The sequence below is a fragment of the Pelodiscus sinensis genome, chromosome 9 (assembly GCF_049634645.1).
Source record: "Pelodiscus sinensis isolate JC-2024 chromosome 9, ASM4963464v1, whole genome shotgun sequence".
NCBI lineage: Eukaryota > Metazoa > Chordata > Testudines > Trionychidae > Pelodiscus > Pelodiscus sinensis.
This window is the reverse complement of record NC_134719.1, coordinates 16,559,056-16,576,953: the sequence shown is the minus strand read 5'-3', so window position 1 is coordinate 16,576,953 and position 17,898 is coordinate 16,559,056. Positions and strand designations below refer to the sequence as shown.

Here is a 17,898-nt window from a genome sequence, read left to right as displayed (position 1 = left end):
ATCAGAGGGATGTAAATAAAGCATATCGAAAGTGCAAATGAAGCGGGGATTTAAATAATCACGTTCTGGTGCCGTTTCGAACAAGCACCATTTCGAAACTGAAACCGCGGTTTAGACGCGGTTCTGCCAACAGTGGGGTGATTTTTTGACAGATCCTGTACTCGTTTTTTGAGGAGTACAGGATCTGTCGAAAAATCACCCCGCTGTCGGCAGAACTGCGTCTAAATGGCGGTTTCAGTTTTGAAATGGCGCTTGTTCGAAACAGCACCAGAACGTGATTATGCAAATGAAGCGTGGGATATTTAAATCCCCACTTCATTTGCACTTTCGATGTGCTTTATTTACATCCCTCTGTTGACAGAGGTGTGTAGTGTAGACCTAGCCTAAGGGGCTCCACAGCCAACCCAATGGGTAGCAGCTAGAGTAAAACTTTCCAGCAGCCGTGCACATGGTGCCTGCACTCCTAATTGGAACAGATATGAGCAACACGTCTTGAAGAAGAAAAGTTACAAAGGCGAGGTACCGTTTTTTATCTCACCCATCTTGTCTCTCTGGTCACCTGTTGGTAGATGTAACAAAAAATGGAATTATTTTAGTGTGAAAGGCCATCGGAAACAAGGAGTTTTATTCTTGATTGTTCCTAATTATTTCACCTATGTTTGTCCTATTCCCTCTGCTGAGCATCTACAGCCGGTCCTTGACTTACAAACGAGTTACGTTCCTAGCACTTGGTCGTAACTCGATGTGTTTGTAAGTCGGACCCCATTCATTTCATGTTCGTAAGCGCAGATCACCATTCGTAAGTTGGGGCCATTCTTAATGGGAGGCTGGTCGTAAGTGCGGTTGGTCGTACATTGATGCATTTGTAAGTCAGGGACTGGCTGTACTGTGCATTGATGTTCTGGAGTTCTGTTCGTCAGAACAGTGTATCTTGATGGGCAAGATATTGTGATGGCATTGAAGATATATCTGCCCAACATAGAAGTTAAATAGAAGTCAAATAGTTTGTAATTTATGGAATAGTTTAGAGATTATGCAGAGGAGGGAAGAAAGCAGAGTCAGGAATTCTGGATTCTCTAATTTGCTGTGTTAGCTTGGACAAGTCATTGCCTCAGTTTTCTCATTTGTAAAAATAATACTGTTCTCAATAAGAGTCCAGTGGCTTAATTTATATTTGTAAAGCACTTTGAGAGCTTCAAATTAACATATTTTTAAACTCGACTTTTGTTTTGTGCTGTAAGAGGACATAAAAGAGAATAAAAATAGTGTCTTTTTTATCAATAGTATTTAGTGGCATATCTACAAAGCAACAAGCATAATGCTACCTTAAATATGCCTCTGAAAAATTAAGGGTGACTATCTGGTCTATTGTTAAAGTGAATTTGCTTTAGTCTTTCTTTTTTGCCTTTATTAGATTATGCTGTATGTTAACTCCATAAATAAAATTATAATAATGCTGTAATAGTCATATTTGTACTGAGATAATGATTACCGTATTTAGCTCCGCGATATAGAATGCAGAGTGCTTTATAGCAGGAGTAGATTAATGAGATTTTCCCATACTGCTATTGTTCTGTAAACTACAAAATAGTTGATAAATTTAAAAACACTTTTGCAAATATTTGAAGTGGCTTTAGTTTTGCAGAACTTAAAAACAAAGCCATTTTAAAATATATTTTCATAATTTTTCTTAGTAACTTTTCCAGTATTTCCATGTCCCCCCTCTTAAGAAGAAGAGGAGCTACTCTTGACTTCATCCTCAGCAATGCTCAGAAGATGGTTCAAGAAGTAAATACAGTTGAGCCACAGTATAATTAAGTTCAATGCTCTTCCGGGAAGAAATGGTGTAAATGAGTATTGCTCTAAGCTCAAACTTTAAACAGAACGATTAAAAAAATAAATAGGGAATATTATAAAAAATTCTGAAGTTAAAAAAATGATGGGTGAGATTTTCCAAAGCACTTGTTACTGGCTAGTTCTGTTCCCCCCAAAATCAATGGGAGTTTTACCATTGATTTCAACAGCACTGGACTTTGGTCAATGCTAAGCACTTTTGAAAGTCATACCCTCAGAATACTGCGAGTCAGAGTCCAGGTTTGGGGGTGCGGTGGTAAGGAGAGGGGTGTGTGTGTGCAGGGGAAGCCAGCCTGATTAAATGATGAGTTATTCAGAGCCTGTAGGAGACTGGGACTTTACACTGCTTAAAAGATGTATTTAACAAACACAAACCAGAAGGTCATTCATGTCCTGCTACCTGACTGACCCTCATTAAATGAGCTTTTACAGATTTGTATAGATTTGAATAAAACAAAGAAAAATGTCTTTGGATTTTACAGAAAAGGGAAATTTTAATAACAGCGAGAAATGCCTTCCAAGAGTTCAAGATTGCCTCTTTAGAAATGTATTAAAAATTAAGGATTTGAGAAAATGGTTGCAATCACATTACATAAATATTTAGAGAACTGCCTAGTGCTTTCATTTCTTGGGCTGAGACAGACTTTGCAGTTTAATAGTTCATTTTATGAAGGTAAAAGTACTTTTTAGCTCCTTTGCAAATAATATAAGCTTTGCATACATTTTGCATAGCATTGTAGCTCTCCTGCAGTAAAAGCCCTAGACACAAGTCTTTGGATTTAGAGCTTCTGGCTGCAACTTTTATTGATTAAATACCTATGAATGAAACCACGGTGTGTTAACTGTTACCTAAGGCTACATCTAGACTACATTCCTCTGTTGGCAGAGGGATGTAAATGAAGCACTTCGAAAGCACAAATTAAGCCAGGATTTAAATATCCCATGCTTCATTTGCATAATCGCGTAATGGTGCTCTTTCGAAAATGAGTCTAGATGCATTTTTTTCGAAAAGGGGCGCTTTTTTGAAAGATCCAAGTTGTGCCAAATAATTAATCCAAATAATTAACCCTTAACAGCCTAGTAACTTGGCACATAGCTCAATGGCTAAGCAGTCTCTGCTATGACTTCATATCCTCTCAGCATATTAGAAGACGGTAATAACATCGCCAGCATCCCAGCCAGTCTATAAAGCATATTGTGCAGAACAAGTGGCAAAATAATCCTTTGTGAGGAAGTGGCTCTAATGAAGGAGGGAAGCCTTGTTTTGATGGGACTTGATGGCTTAGCAAAGAGGAAAAATAGAACTTATCAGGAGAGAGGGGAAATGAAGATGAAACTGGGAGCTATCATCTACTGTACAAGATCTATAAAAACGAAGTGGTCCCATGTCTCATTCCAGTTACTCTAGTTTCACACTGGAATAAGTTATTCTTGGATTTACAGCCATGTGAGTGAGCTGAGAACCAGGACATGCTGATTCAGGGTCATATTTTGATTGACTAGCTGGGCATTTTTTATCGCTTGATGACCTGTATTTAAGTCCAAGCCAAAGCACACTTATGACGTCTCTAGCTGTATCATCTAAGCAGCAGGGGCAAATTTTCCAAAGGGAGAATCATAGCATCATAGGGTTGGAAGAGACTTTGGGTTGTCACCAAGTCCAATCCCCTGCCTAAAGCAGGATCAACCCCAACTAAATCATTCAAGCTGGGACTTAAAAACCTCTAGGGGGTGGAGATTCTGCCTGCTCCCTCAGTAACCCATTCCAGTGCTTCCCCACCCTCCTAGTAAGGTAGTTTTTCCTAATTTCCAACTGAGACCTCCCCCACTGCAAGCTAAGACCATTGCTCCTCCTGCTGTCTGTCACTACTGAGAACAGGCTCTCTCCACCCTCTTTGGAAACTCCCTTCAGGTAGTTAAAGGCTGCTATTAAATCACCCCTCACCCTTCTGTAGACTAAACAAGCCCAAATTCCTTAGCCTCTACTTATAAGTCATGTGCTCCAGCCCCCTAATAATTTTTGTTGCCCTCTGCTGGACTCTCCCCAATGCATCAATGTCCTTTCTGTAATGGGACCCCCAGAATAGTATTCCAGATGTGGCCTCATTGGTGCTGAATAAAGGGGAATACAGGCAGTCAAGATAGGGACTGTAGGTTTGTACGTACAAGATAGGGACTGTAGGTTTGTTCTTAAGTTGAATCTGTATGTAAGTCGGAACTGGCGTCCAGATTCAGCCGCTGCTGAAACTGATCAGTTTCAACAGCGGCTGAATCTGGACGCCAGTTCTGACTTATGTACAGATTCAACTTAAGAACCCCAGGCATCCCCAAGTCAGCTGCTGCTGAAACTGATCAGCGGCTGATTCCAGGAAGCCCGGGGCAGGGGCTTCCTGTAGTCAGCCACTGGTCAGTTTCAGCAGCGGCTGACTTGGGGACGCCTGGGGCAGAGCAGCTGGGGTGCTGCTGGGTTGGTCCAGTAGCGCCGCCGCTCCTCGGCGCTACTGGATCAGCCCAGCAGCACCCAAGCTGCTCTGCCCCAGGCGTCCTGATTCAGCCGCTGCTGAATCTGACCAGCAGTGGCTGAATCAGGACGCCTGGGGCAGAACAGCTGGGGTGCTGCCCGGTTGGTCCAGTAGCGCCCAGAGCGGCGCTACGGGACCAACTGGCAGCGCCCCAGCTGCTGTACCACAGGTGTCCGGAGCAAAGCCATGGAGCACGGGGGCAGCGGGACAGCCCAGACGCGCCGTGGCTGTCCTGCTGCCCTTGGGCTCCGTGGCTTTGCTCTGCTTTGCTCCCCGTCCCCCTGGTCTGCAGACCAGGGGGATGGGAAGGGGGGGCAAAGCAGAGCCAAGCCGCGGAGGACGCGGCCAGCTGACAGCTGTCAGCTGACCGCGCGCTCCGCGGCTTGGCTCTGCTTTGCCCTCCCCCGTCCCCCTGGTCTGCAGACCCGGGGGGGGGGGGAAGCAGAGCCAAGCCGCGGAACGCGCTGCCAGCTGACAGCCCAGACGCGTCTGGGCTGTCAGCTGATCGCGCACTCCGCGGCTTGGCTCTGCTTTGCTCTGTTTTGCCCCCCCTCCCCCGTCCCCCTGGTCTGTAGACCAGGGGGACGGGGGGGGGGGCAAAGCAGAGCCAAGCCGCGGAGCGCGTGGGCAGCGGACAGCCCTGTCCGCTGCCCACGTGTTCCGCCGCTTTGCTTCCTCTCCCTGGTCTGCTGGAGACCAGGGAGAGGAACGGCCCCGTTCGTAACTGCGGATCCGACATAAGTCGGATCCGCGTAACTCGGGGACTGCCTGTAATCACTTCTCTAGATCTGTTGGCAAAATAGGAGTTAGGTGCCTAACACCCTCTGACCATCAATGGAAATGATATGCCTTTCTGCCTTTGAAAATTTTCCCACAGTATACATGAGGATTGTCCTTACAGTCTTTATTTTAATGAGAAGTGATCAGAAGAAAATGGGGGTGGAAGCAAACAGTCTTTCTCTCTTATTTTTTATTGTGAATTTATCCAAGGATGAGGAGCCAGATCTTGGCTTCAATGTGACAGCCACTCAAGTCATCTTGTGAATTTCCACACCCTTTTTAAGGATTCCTTGGATTGCACAGAGCAGCTGTGATAGTTTCCACCCATCACCCTCCAGCTGTTAAAAGAAGAATGGATGTTTGGATGTAGGGGTTTGGCTTGGTCCCATATTATGCATAAATCCATCTTTAATATAGGGATCTTGTAGCATGGCTTCCCAAATACATTAAATCCATCTTAAGCATGAACAATTCTTAATGAAGGTTTTGTGAGCAAAATACATTTTAAAGTAAATGTTAATTTCTGTTTTTATAAAGAACATTGAGGAGCAAGTGCGTTTATGCCTGAATAAAGAAATTTAGCAGAGCCACAAAAAAAGCATGAGCCACCTCTGAAAGAGATTAGGAGTGGTGACCAAAGGAGCTGAAATACAACAGCTTAATTCAGCATGAAGGACTTAGTTTGAAGAGAAGAAATTTGCTGTGTGAGACATCTGCACATTCCACTGCCTGGAAGGTGTGAAGGGAGAGTAATCCAAGTTTAGAATGCAGCCCCATCTTGCATTCTGGAACTATGGAGTCAAATTGCTTTGTTCAGACACCAGCTTCCAGTGGGAACCCCACCCTAAAAGCGCATTCTCTTCTCAGAGCCCTGTAGAAGATTTCAGGCTTAGTATTAGTCTCTCTGTGTATTCACAGAGCTCCCATTGAACTTGGTGGGGGCTCTGGACATGTAAAGAGAGAACAATATCTGTCATCGCAATCTGAGAGGAGCCTTTTGTTTTTAAGCTGTCCTTGCTGATGCTCTGTGAGTGCTGTTTGTTACACTAATGTATTGTCTCACTCTTCCATTGTGCTCCCCACATCTGTTTCTTGTGTCCACCTGTTGTCTCTTGACTTAGTAACCTAGACTGGCAGCTCTTTGGGACAAGGACCATGTTTTTGTTACCTATGTCTGCAGCACCTAGTGTGGCTTGAGGCCTTATAGAATGAGACCTCAGGAAGGGGGGTTTTAATCTGTACCACACTTGTCTGCCGTGATCTTTCTTTGTGTACCATGCTGACTCATGTTTACAGTTTATTAGAGTGTTTTGAGCTAGTCCCATTTCAAAGAGGGCTTACTCATGTAAACAAGGCCTAATAGACTTTTGGCGACCTACAAGAGACTTAACAGAGTATAAAATGTAAGGACTCTGTGCTGCAGAAGTGGTGTAAAAGGGGCCATAGTGTAAATAAAGCCACTTTAAAGTGCTTGTTCTGTGCTGTCCAGGAGCCAGTGAGGTCTTGCTGCTTGTGGGTTCATGAAGTAAAGGGGTGGATGCACCAGTTTCCCCTGGATCTCTGTGTTGGTGCAAACTATTCCCCCACCACAGAAGTGTGAGTAGGAAACAGAGTGTCCCCTGGGACTGGATTCTTCTTTGCCTTACACCTTGCGTAGTCATCTGTACCTATGCAAAGGGAGTGTAAAAACTGCCACCAATTATGAATAGTGATGTGCCACACCTGTCTTACTCTTGCCTTGCACTGTGTAGATGACTACACAAGGAGCAAGACAGTGAGGAATTAGTCACCTGGAGGTTCCGCTCTCCCTGCAAGGAGAATGGAGCCTGTGGTTCACAACTCTGTTAGTGATGCACAAGTCAGCTCACTTGCATGTGGTCAGTAGGCCTTAGGGGAGTAAAAAAAATAGTAAAATCTTATTTCGGTCACCAGAGTAAAAAGGTATAACTGATAGAGGGTGCACATCTGCTGGGTAAGTAGGTGCCATTTTTATATAGTCGATTTTCAGAAGAGAACTATACTTTGAGACCATCCTGATGTGTTCTCCTTCATCCCCTAATAAATGTCAGTAAGGCAGGTGCTTCATGTGAGACCAGCCCAGCCCTTCTCTCTATATGTGTGTGTGTATGTGTGTTGGGCAATTTAAAATCAGGCACTTGCTTCCCTATTGATGCTCTTACTTTCCAATTGAATTGTTGATGTGGTATACTCATTGAACAGAACGCTTTTTAAGATGGCAAAAAAGCTTTAAAATGACAGTGACCTACAATTACTGTATTGAAGCATGTCACTCAGTTGGGAGAACTAAGGTTTTATATTTGTAGCATGAGTTATATCCAGTCACCTTTGAAGATGGAGCAAAGGGAATGAAAAATGCGAAGACCATCATATGTTCCATTGAACTTCTAACAAAAAATGCCAAGACTGTCACATGTCCCACTGAATTTCTACTTGTTTTCACAGATTATAGCATGTGCTACCCAGAGTTTTCATGTTGAGGTAATTGCTAATGCTTTTTTTTTTCTTTCTTTTTTTACAGAAATCTTCTGTATGTCTATCCCCAAAGCCTTAACTTTGCCAACCGTCAGGGCTCTGCCAGGAATATCACTGTGAAAGTTCAGTTTATGTACGGAGAGGATCCAAGCAATGCCATGCCAGTAAGGAATATACTTTGCTTTCAGCTTCTGTAAATGCTGGGTGCTGTCAGTGCAGAGCATTACGGTCCGCATTGCAGCCAGAAAGATGATGCAGTAACAAACAGCACTCTGAAAAGAACTTCCAGGGTGACTTTCTGTTGGAATTCACATAAGAGCACTTCAGAACACAGCACACATTTAAATGCAGTTGGTCGAGCAGCTGAGTTGCAATTGATGATCCAGAGCTAGCTTTAGGAAGTCTGAAGTGACTGCTCTTTAGGCTGGTAGTGTAATATTTTTGCTTTAGTGGCAAAACAAATTCAATCTTATGTTCTGTTCTCCTTCAAGGCCAGATTCTTAGCCCATAAACTTGCAGAATCGCACCTGTTGGAGAATCTGTTTGTGTGGTCCTTCTCTGTGTGCCACACTCTCACTCCCATTCTTTTGATCTCTTTGTTCTCCATGCTTGCTTCATCTTTTGGTCATCCTTACCTTGAATCGCTCTGCATGTCATCTCCTTTTCTTTCGGGTATTGGCTCCTGGAATGGTCTTCCTGCCTCTTGCTCTCATGCAGATTTGGAATCTTTCACTCCCTCTCTGTGTCTTGAAATCCTGGTGTTGCCCAACTGAGAATGAGAGCTAGCTGTACCATGTGGCCTCATCGGCCAAATCTTCAGCTGGCCCCACTCCACCCCATGTTTGCCACGGGGATTGTAAAATAATTTTTTAAATTATCAAGAAAGATGTTGTCTAGTAAAGAAGGGACAAATCTTCAGCTGATGTAAATTAACACTACTCCATTGACTTCGGTTTACAGCAGCTGAGGATCCAGCCCTAAGCCTTGAACAATGTAGAACTCTGGCACAAATTCTAACACTTTTTATATTGTGTTTCTGCAGGTTATCTTTGGTAAATCTAGCTGTCCTGAATTTTCAAAAGAAGCATACACCTCTGTAGTATATCACAACAGGTAAAACACCAAAGCTGCTTTAAAAAGAATGAATGGGCCTAATTCACCCCAGTGCTACTGTAGTGTAACTCCACTCAAGTCCGTTTTACTGGTGTGAATCTGGAGCAATGCAATGGGAACGAGACTCATTTATTGTTTGTTTAGCACTGACAATATGCCAGTCTCTTATATATATAAAAAATAAAGACAACACTTATCACTCCAGTTTATAGAGACTAAAGACCTGAGTCTGCTCTCAGAAGGATGTAAATCTAGAGAATTCTGTGTAAAACTGATATGAGAGGTGAATCAAATCTTAAAAATTTCCATCTTGCAAGACACTGAGCACACCTGATCCAGTGGAACATTTAAGCTCAATGGTAAAGTTAGGCATATCAATCAATGGGGATTGTTCATGTGCTGAAGTTAAGCACGTACTCCGAGTACTCGGTATCTTGCAGTTTTGCGCCCAAAGTTGTGACTCAAGCCCCATTACTAAATCTAACTGTCCTTATCCATGAAAAGGGTCCCATTAAAGTCAGTGACTAAGGAGTGCACAAGTTGGCCCCATTCTACATTTGTTCACAAAGTCTTGCATGTATGGAAAGGGAACTTAAAATAAGCAGGCAGTTGGTAGTTTGATTTAAAAAAAAAATCAAGCATGGAATCCTGGCCTCACTTTAGTCAATGGGTGCTTTACAAAGATTTCATGCCAGATCTATGAACTGGAAGTATTTGCTTACCTCATCTGAAAATTGACCTACTCTATAATAATTAACATTCACTCAAAAGCAGTTTAAATAACCAGTCATGTACTCCAGTTGTCCTTTATATTTCTAGAAAGCAAATTCATTTATTCATTTATTTTTAAAAATAAAGCATATTTTACTTATGTTTATTAGTAGACAAGAAAAATGTCCTTGTTGAATGCAAAGATATTCATGAAAATGTGGTAAATTATAGATCTGTTTCTAGCTTGAGGTGGCGTGAGGTCCAGGAATTGATCATTTAAGTTTTGGACCGTTGCTAAAATAGTACTATTGGTCCAGAGGACCCGTGAACATTTTATTGCTTACTATTAGTCAGTCAAAAATTGGGAATAATTTTATGGAAGATTTTCCAACAGGTACTATTGAATGTATCAAATAAAAGAAGGGCTAACAATATGTGTTATTTATACTTGTACAGCTTAGAGTTATGGCCTTCCAGAAATGTGTAGGCATCATTCCAAATTCTGGTGGTTCACAAGACATAAGACATGTTAAAAATCAGATAATTTTGATTATCGTTGTACCTCTTCCCCATTTCAGTTCTGACATTTTTTCAGAAGCCACTGTCTCTAGCATGGTTAGAGCTCTTACAAATACAATTAACATCTAAGATTTTCAATGGAGCGTAAGGGAGTTAAGGTGCCCAAATGCCAGTGAAATTCAGTTGAACTATAGTTTTCAATCTTTTTTCATTTGTGGACGCCTAAAAATTTTCAAGTGCAGGTGCAGTCCCCTTGGGAAATCTTAGACACTTTTGTAGAGCCCTGGTTGAAAGCCGCTGCATTAGGAAATGAGCAACTTGGGGGTTAGCTTTGCTACAAGATTCACTCTGGTGATCGACACCCAGGTCAGCCTACCACTGGTGAGCAGCCCCACTGCAAAGCCAGACTCAAATTATTATGTTCTCACTCGCCCACGCATGTTGCTAAGATTTCTGAGGGCGCTTCTAGTGGTTCTTTGTAGTGACATAAAATCATGTTTAATTAGCCGATTATACGGGTAAGTGGGGTCCGCTCCAGCCCAATAGCCTGAAGCATCTCCTCCACTTCCCGCAGCTGGGCTGAAGCCGCTTAGCAGGGGCTGCTGCCGCCTGGGCTGCTGGGAATCGGCAGCCTTGTGCTGCACGGAAGTGGCAGTCGGTGTGGGTATGGGCTGCTGATTCCCAGCCCACAAGCTAGCAGCCCCACGGGGCTGGAGCAGCCCTTCACCCATGGCAGTTTGCTCCTGGGTAGCAGTTAACTATTACCTGGTAACCTTCATCCTTTTTGGTGCCATAAACTGAGCCGCCCTATGATTCTTTCCCAGTGGATTGTGGAGAACTCATCTGGCCTTCTGGACACATGGGGTAATTATGGGAAGGCATTGGAGGGCTGTCAGCATTCAGGTTACTGAGCTTCAATCTGCACTGCCGTACAAGTGGGTTACCAGCCTGAGTGAAAGCAGCAGCCTATAGCTATTGCCTGACCAGCTACACTAGGTTTAAAGCACCATCCAAATCAAGTGAGGGGGTTCTAAGTGTGAATGGGAATGAGATTAGCAACAGTACTCGAGTTAGATCCTGAGTTAACTCCATAGAAAAGTAATCACCTTAAAAATCCCAGCCAGAATCGGAAACCTGGAAATCTCTGCTTCTAAATGGTATAAAACATTTGAGCTCCAGTCCAGCAAATCCCTTAAGCACAGAGTGAACTTCAATGGTGTGAGTAGCACATGGCTCATGTGCTCCAAGTGAAGCACACATTTAAGTGCTTTGTGATCTGGCTTTAACTGGCCATTAGACTGTGGGGTGCCTCTTGAACTAGGAAACGGGAACTGCAGCAGCAGCCTGTGAATCTAGCATTCACTCAGACTTTGATGGGAGAAGAAATGCAGCATAGTAAAATGTTAAATTAAAAAATACATTCTGGAAGCTAATCAGATTTTATGTACTGTTCAATGAAACAGCAAAAATATGTTTCCTAAGGGTACATCTTCACTGCAACATTATTTCGAAATAACTAGCACTAGTCTGAAATAACTTAGTCCGCGTCTGCACAATAGGCAGTTATTTTGAAATAATGTCGAAATGCTGTTGAGCTGGAGGACTTCTTACTCCTGCTCCTGTAACCCTCATTGTATGAGGAATAAGGGAAGTCAGAGGAAGAGTGCTCTATTTGGAAATAAATGCTGTGTAGACGCTCTCTATTTCAAAATAAGCTATTTTGAAATGATACGCAATTGACGTAGCTCAATTTGCGTAGCTTATTTTGAGTTAAGCCCTGCAGTGTAGACGCACTCTAACTGTTCAAAAAGGTGACACCCATGTTTAAAGAAGGCCCATTGTATTAAACAACTTTCGACAGACCAGTACAAACATTTTCTGGACAGATACATTTTTCCAAACACTGATCCGAAAGTAAAACTTGTAATCCTCTGAGGAGCTCAATTTATTTCCTTCTTTGCACAAGTGGTTCAATCTCAAACATAAGATTTAAAAAGGATTTTGGAAAAAATCAACACCCAAAAAGTGAAGTAACCAATCTGTGTGGTTTATCAAAGTGCTAGTAATAATCCTAATTACAGAATTTGTATTATAACTGAGCTAATGATTTTGTTTTCAACCTTAAACAGATCTCCTGATTTTCATGAAGAAATCAAAATTAAACTTCCTGCCACTTTAACAGATCATCACCACCTGCTTTTTACTTTCTATCATGTCAGCTGCCAACAAAAACAAAACACTCCTCTTGAGACACCAGTCGGATACACTGTAAGCATCTTTCTTTCTGTCTTACTTTCCACAAAATCAGATTTTGACCTACAGCAAGATATGTTGATAATGTATTTGTTTTTATTTCATTCTTCGTTGTTCATGTCATGACATGACACAATTTGAATAGTGCTTCAACTTGTAAATGTCTAGAATGGCCACTAATCACATATGAGCCATTATCCAGAAAATATTTGCTGTGAAATTCAACCATGTAGGACTCAAGATACTGTGTTGTTCCCCCCTCCCTCCCCTTAAAGTGGATACCAATGCTTCAGAACGGACGTTTGAAGACTGGACAGTTCTGCCTACCTGTTTCATTGGAAAAACCACCGCAGGCTTATTCTGTGCTTTCTCCAGAGGTCAGTTATTGCTCCTGTTGAAATCTCTCAGCAGAAGTAAAAAGCTATAGAAAATCATTGAAATTCTTAAACTATTTCTTGAAAGCTGTTAATGCTAAAAGTTCTGTATATATCATCTGACAGTTAAATAGAGTTAGTATTATAATTAATAGAATCTTAGCGCAACAAAAAAGGTGCTTTCTCTTTTCGTGCAGTAATCCCTGAGGTGTCTCTCCTGAGTTACTGATTTTTTTAACTTTCTATAGGTGCCTCTTCCTGGAATGAAGTGGGTAGATAATCATAAAGGAGTTTTCAATGTAGAAGTTGTTGCTGTATCATCCATCCACACGCAGGTAACTATTAATTGTGGAATTAGTCACACATGTAGCTTGATAGTCATTTGACAATGGAACTTGTAATAAATGTGTAATAAACTCATATCAGTTTCTGTGAAAGCTTTAAAATAACAAGGGATGTAAAGTTCAGAGAGGACTGTAAACAGAACCGTTACCCCAAATTGTGCTCACAGTACATTCTGGTAACTGCCATTACCTTAGGAGATCAGTGGGAGTTTTAGGTGCATAATCGAGGACAGAATGACCTGCAGCACTTTCAGCTCCTCAGCCTGGAGCCTATCACTTTGTAATTTTAGATACTGTGTATTATTCAGATTCAGACTTTCATTTTTCTTGTTTTTTCTCCTTTTTCTTTTATTGTTTTTCCTGTTTCTCTTTTCCTTTCCTAAATATATCCTCTTCCAGTTTTACAATATGAAACTGCACTCACCTTGACTAATAAATACTTCACATATTTTATTTTGAAGTCCCCGATTTCTTTTTGGACGCTTTTTACATGTTGTGTTGTTTTCTTTGTGATGTAGTTGGTGGGGGGGCTCCATGTGCTTTTTGTTTCGTTGATAAATCCTTGGTGAACGGATTACTTAAGATAGATCCACGGAGACTTTGAAAGTAACATATTTATTAATTACTGCTTTGTGTGCAGGACCCTTACCTCGACAAATTCTTTGCACTTGTTCATGCTCTGGATGAGCACATGTTCCCTGTGCGAATAGGAGACATGAGAATTATGGAGAACAACTTGGAAAATGAATTGAAGAGCAGCATTTCAGCTTTAAATTCATCTCAGCTGGAGCCGGTGGTGCGATTTCTTCATCTTCTGCTTGACAAGCTGATTCTTCTGGTAGTGAGGCCTCCCGTCATTGCAGGCCAAATAGGTAATTTCTTGACATTTTACAAAAAGAAAGCTGATAAACCGACACTTTCAACTTTATTATATTTGTGTAGAAACAAAAAAAAAGTCCTATATTCATTCTGGCATTTGAGGAAAGGAAATATACAATGTATCCTCAAAATAAAACATGCTGGCACCTGGATCAGTGGTGATCCACACTCGAAATAGCAAGATTTTTCCAACGTGACTTATGGGTGGGATGACCTGACACCCCAGTTTTGAGTGGTTTTGACTTTTATACCCAACAATATCCCCCTTCTCCACCCTCTGAAAAAAAAGTGTCCTAATTATTTATGCTTGCTGCCATCTGGTCACCCTTTTTAAGAGTTAGGGTTTCCAATGTAAGATACTTCAAGAGGCCAGATTTTCAGTGGATGGATGCTCAACATTTTCTGGAGGTAAGAACCTATTAATGTGTCACCAGGCTGTGCACCCAGCATTTGAGACACCCCAAGATCTCTAGCTGCCTTAAAAAATCTTGGCCTAGCTGAGGTTAGATTTAGATACTGTTTGTTCATGCAGTTGTTATGGATCTGATCCTGCCAACAGTAATTCCATCCTTTGCCTCTACCACGAGCAATGCAGCCCCACACAGCTCTCTGTAATGGGCTGTGCTTAAATGGTATAATTGAGCGCTTAGTGGAATCTGTCAGTATTTAAAATCCTACTGTTCACACACACAAGAGGAAGCTATGACTGTACTTACAGACCACAGTGCGAGCAGCGGATTGTTTGATTAGATGGAATAAATCAAACTTCTTGGGGATGGGGGCTCACCGGCTGCTGGTGGCCCTGCTGCTGCCCTGCCTGGGCAGGGTTCCCTCAGAACACAGCTTACTGGTTCCCCTGCTGCCCTGCCTAGGGCTGCCCCAGAAGGGCTCTCCGCTGCTGCACTCCCAGCACCAGGGTTCTCTGGTCCAGCAAGATCTGTGGTCTTTCTGGACCACAAATGTTGCTGGACCAGAGAATCACAGATATAGTAAGTTTAACCTGTAGAAGACTTACTCAGAATTGCCCGGGTCCTTCGGGGCAGGGGGTGCAAAAGTCAGGGCAGGGTCTTGAGGATGTGGGGGAGGGGCAGGAGGCTGGAGGCATGGGAGAAGGAGGGTTGTAAGGTGAGGAGGGGCACAGGGCGGTGGGGTCCCATCCAGCAGGGCTTTTTCTCCCCCTCAGCCAGCAGGGGCCTTCTTTCCCCCAGCCCTTCCAGCCGGCAGGGCTTTCTCTACACCCCTCTTTGGCAAGGGCTGGAGGGGATGGGGCGGGAAGGTTTGGGGCCGTGGGCTACTTACCTGGACTGATGGGAGGCAAAATGGCGAGCCACCAGCTGGCCACTCTGCAGTATAGCTCGCTGCTCCCAGTGGCCACTGTGAGTATCATGTCCCTCCGAACTGCACCCCCCTTCCTTTCCATGTTCTTGAAAAACAGTCCCATTCCTGGCATTTCCTGTTTTCATGGCGCAACCAAACCCTGACCTTGCTTTAAGTTGGGGTAAGAGGAAGCTGCCTGCCAAATTTGGTGGTCCTGCTTTTAGGAGGAGTTCTTGAACAAACGGACTCACAGGCACACTCTAAAAAATATAGATTAGTTTGGGGCCTGTGTTTGCTCCTTTTCTAATCAGTGGCAAAACTTCAGTAGACTTTAGTGCTCTGGAACTGAGCCCCATCATTAAATTTGATATTAAGCCAAATGGAAGCTTATAATTACATCTTATATCTGCTGCTTAACGTGTTTGCTAGAGCTGGTCCAAACTTCAAGTAAAATATTTCATAAGAAACTTTTTCTGTGTTATGACCTGCTCTGCTGGTTTTTTAAGAGAGGAATGGAATGAGCATGTCTAGTGTGATCACAGGTACAGCTGAACACTCCTAACCAAACTGCTCCCCTGACTTCTTTCAGTTAACCTTGGTCAAGCGTCTTTTGAAGCAATGGCATCAATTATAAACAGACTCCACAAAAACTTAGAAGGAAACCAGGACCAGCACGGCAGAAACAACCTTCTGACTTCCTATATTTATTATGTTTTTCGTCTACCAAATACCTATCCCAATTCACCTTCACCAGGTATCGTCACTTCTTGCTTTTTAAAACACATTTTATTGAGAAATTGGAATTGAGTTTGATGAAAAAGCTTTGTTATGTATCAGAGAGAATATTGTACCTACCCCAGAACCTGGGAATAAGTAACAGGGAGTAGAGCACTTGATTATTACCTGTTCAGTTCATTTCCTTTGGGGCACCTGGTATTATTGGCCACCATTAGAGAACAGGATACCGAGCTAGATGGATCTTTGGTCTGACCCTTTATGGCCATTCCTGTGTTCTAAAGTCCTTGTTTAAAACAGGTGCTAGCAGCCATCCCTGCTGGATTACATTTGTCATTAGCTTGCTGTATAACTTAGTGGACACATCTGTAAAATGGGTTTAATAGTATTTGTCTACTTCAAAGGCATAATCAGTTAATGTGTGTAAGGTGTGTCGAGGCTGTCTGATGGCAGTGTTCTATAACTGCAAAACATACATCGTGGAAGACTTCTTTTTTGGGAATGTTTTCTTTTGTGAATGTACACATGATCCCATCTTCTCCAGACTGGATGTGGCACAAATCTGGAGTGAAGTTAATGTGACATTAAGCCGTGTTTGGGGCTGGCACATATCAGCGTGATTCCAAGCACAAGATAGAGCAGCAGATAGAGCAGCCTTCAAGCTGCTCTATCTCACACCAGTTGCCAACCATCCCCAGAGGCCATTCCAATAGTCAGGGATCAGTGGACAGAATGGCATTCTGACCATGCCCCCTTTTTCCCAGCCACATCCCCTATACTGGAGAGCCAGGTGTGGGGATGGCACAGGAGTTGCTACAGCTACCCTATGCCATCGGAGGATTCCTCTGCTGCCCGGATCCACCAGGTATGCAGATGCTTTGCAGCAGCAGACTGGTGCAAAGCAGCCACTCTGTTGCCATGATTTATAACATTACAAGATGTTCTTTTGTGTGAAATTATAGGTCCTGGTGGTTTAGGGGGATCTGTGCATTATGCTACTATGGCTCGATCAGCTGTCCGACCAGCAAGCCTTAACTTGAATCGCTCAAGGAGTCTTAGTAACAGCAACCCGGATATATCTGGGACTCCCACCTCACCAGATGATGAAGTACGGTCCATCATCGGAAGTAAGGTATGATTGCACAGCTAAGGCTCCTAGGAAACTCCACATTTCTCTGCAACCTTAAAACAAATGAAGAAGGAACTTGAATGTGTTTGTCCTTTCAAAAAGTAATCTATATTCACACATCCTTACTAATGCCCCCTTCAGTGTGTTTCTCTATGTTGGGAAAGTAGCTGGCATCTTGCTCCCAGAACACATGCAACTGTGTTTATTTTAGAGAAGAGCGAGACAAGTATCAGTCTCACCCTGTCTCCTGACGTGTGTGCCCTGTAAAGCCATGGTGGTTGAGAGGGCAGGATTATTTTTAGAGTGTGTGTGTGTGTGTGTGTGTGTGTGTTTTCAAGCCTTCACCAATAAAAAGTGTCAGAGCCCCTTCTCAACAGCACCACCCCCCCCTTTATTTTTCCGGCATGGATTAGCTTGAAAGAACTTTCAATGCCCAGTCCTTTGAAAGATCAACTCATGGAGTTTGTTAGTACTCACCCACCCATGTCAAAATTGTATTCAAAGAAAGGCAAAGACGACTTGATCTGAAATAGACGTGCCACTAATTTCTGAATGATTAAAAATGGAAATTTTCTCATCAGACTGAAGACAAGAAAAGTTCTGTTAGGTGAATCATTATTTAAAATAAATAAATAAAGCAAGGACTGGAAGACTTTAACAAGTTTTAAAGATCCACTTAAATGTCTCTCTAATTAAACAACCTTGACCTTTGGTGAAACACTCAGGGGAGCGATGCGCATCTGGAATTTACATTGGATTTTAGATGCTTTCCATGTGGTGGCTGAGTGAATAATGTGGCAATAGAAAATGGAAAGAGATTTTCTTGCAGCTACATACTCTCTGCTTGGAAATATTTCTTGGCAGTAACGTGGTCA

At 42.8% G+C, this 17,898-nt stretch overlaps 1 protein-coding gene across 11 annotated transcripts in view; it reads left to right on the top strand.

The window, feature by feature from the left end:
• DOCK7 (dedicator of cytokinesis 7) overlaps positions 1-17,898 on the top strand; it is a 164,663-nt gene that overhangs the window by 86,546 nt on the left and 60,219 nt on the right. For all 11 annotated transcript variants that reach the window (XM_075936139.1, XM_075936135.1, XM_075936137.1 and 8 more), the window contains exons 15-22: positions 7,696-7,813; positions 8,692-8,762; positions 12,122-12,260; positions 12,521-12,622; positions 12,868-12,954; positions 13,604-13,835; positions 15,749-15,913; positions 16,857-17,026. In XM_075936139.1, coding sequence (XP_075792254.1) covers positions 7,696-7,813; positions 8,692-8,762; positions 12,122-12,260; positions 12,521-12,622; positions 12,868-12,954; positions 13,604-13,835; positions 15,749-15,913; positions 16,857-17,026 — 1,084 coding nt within the window. The remainder of the gene's footprint in view (positions 1-7,695; positions 7,814-8,691; positions 8,763-12,121; positions 12,261-12,520; positions 12,623-12,867; positions 12,955-13,603; positions 13,836-15,748; positions 15,914-16,856; positions 17,027-17,898) is intronic.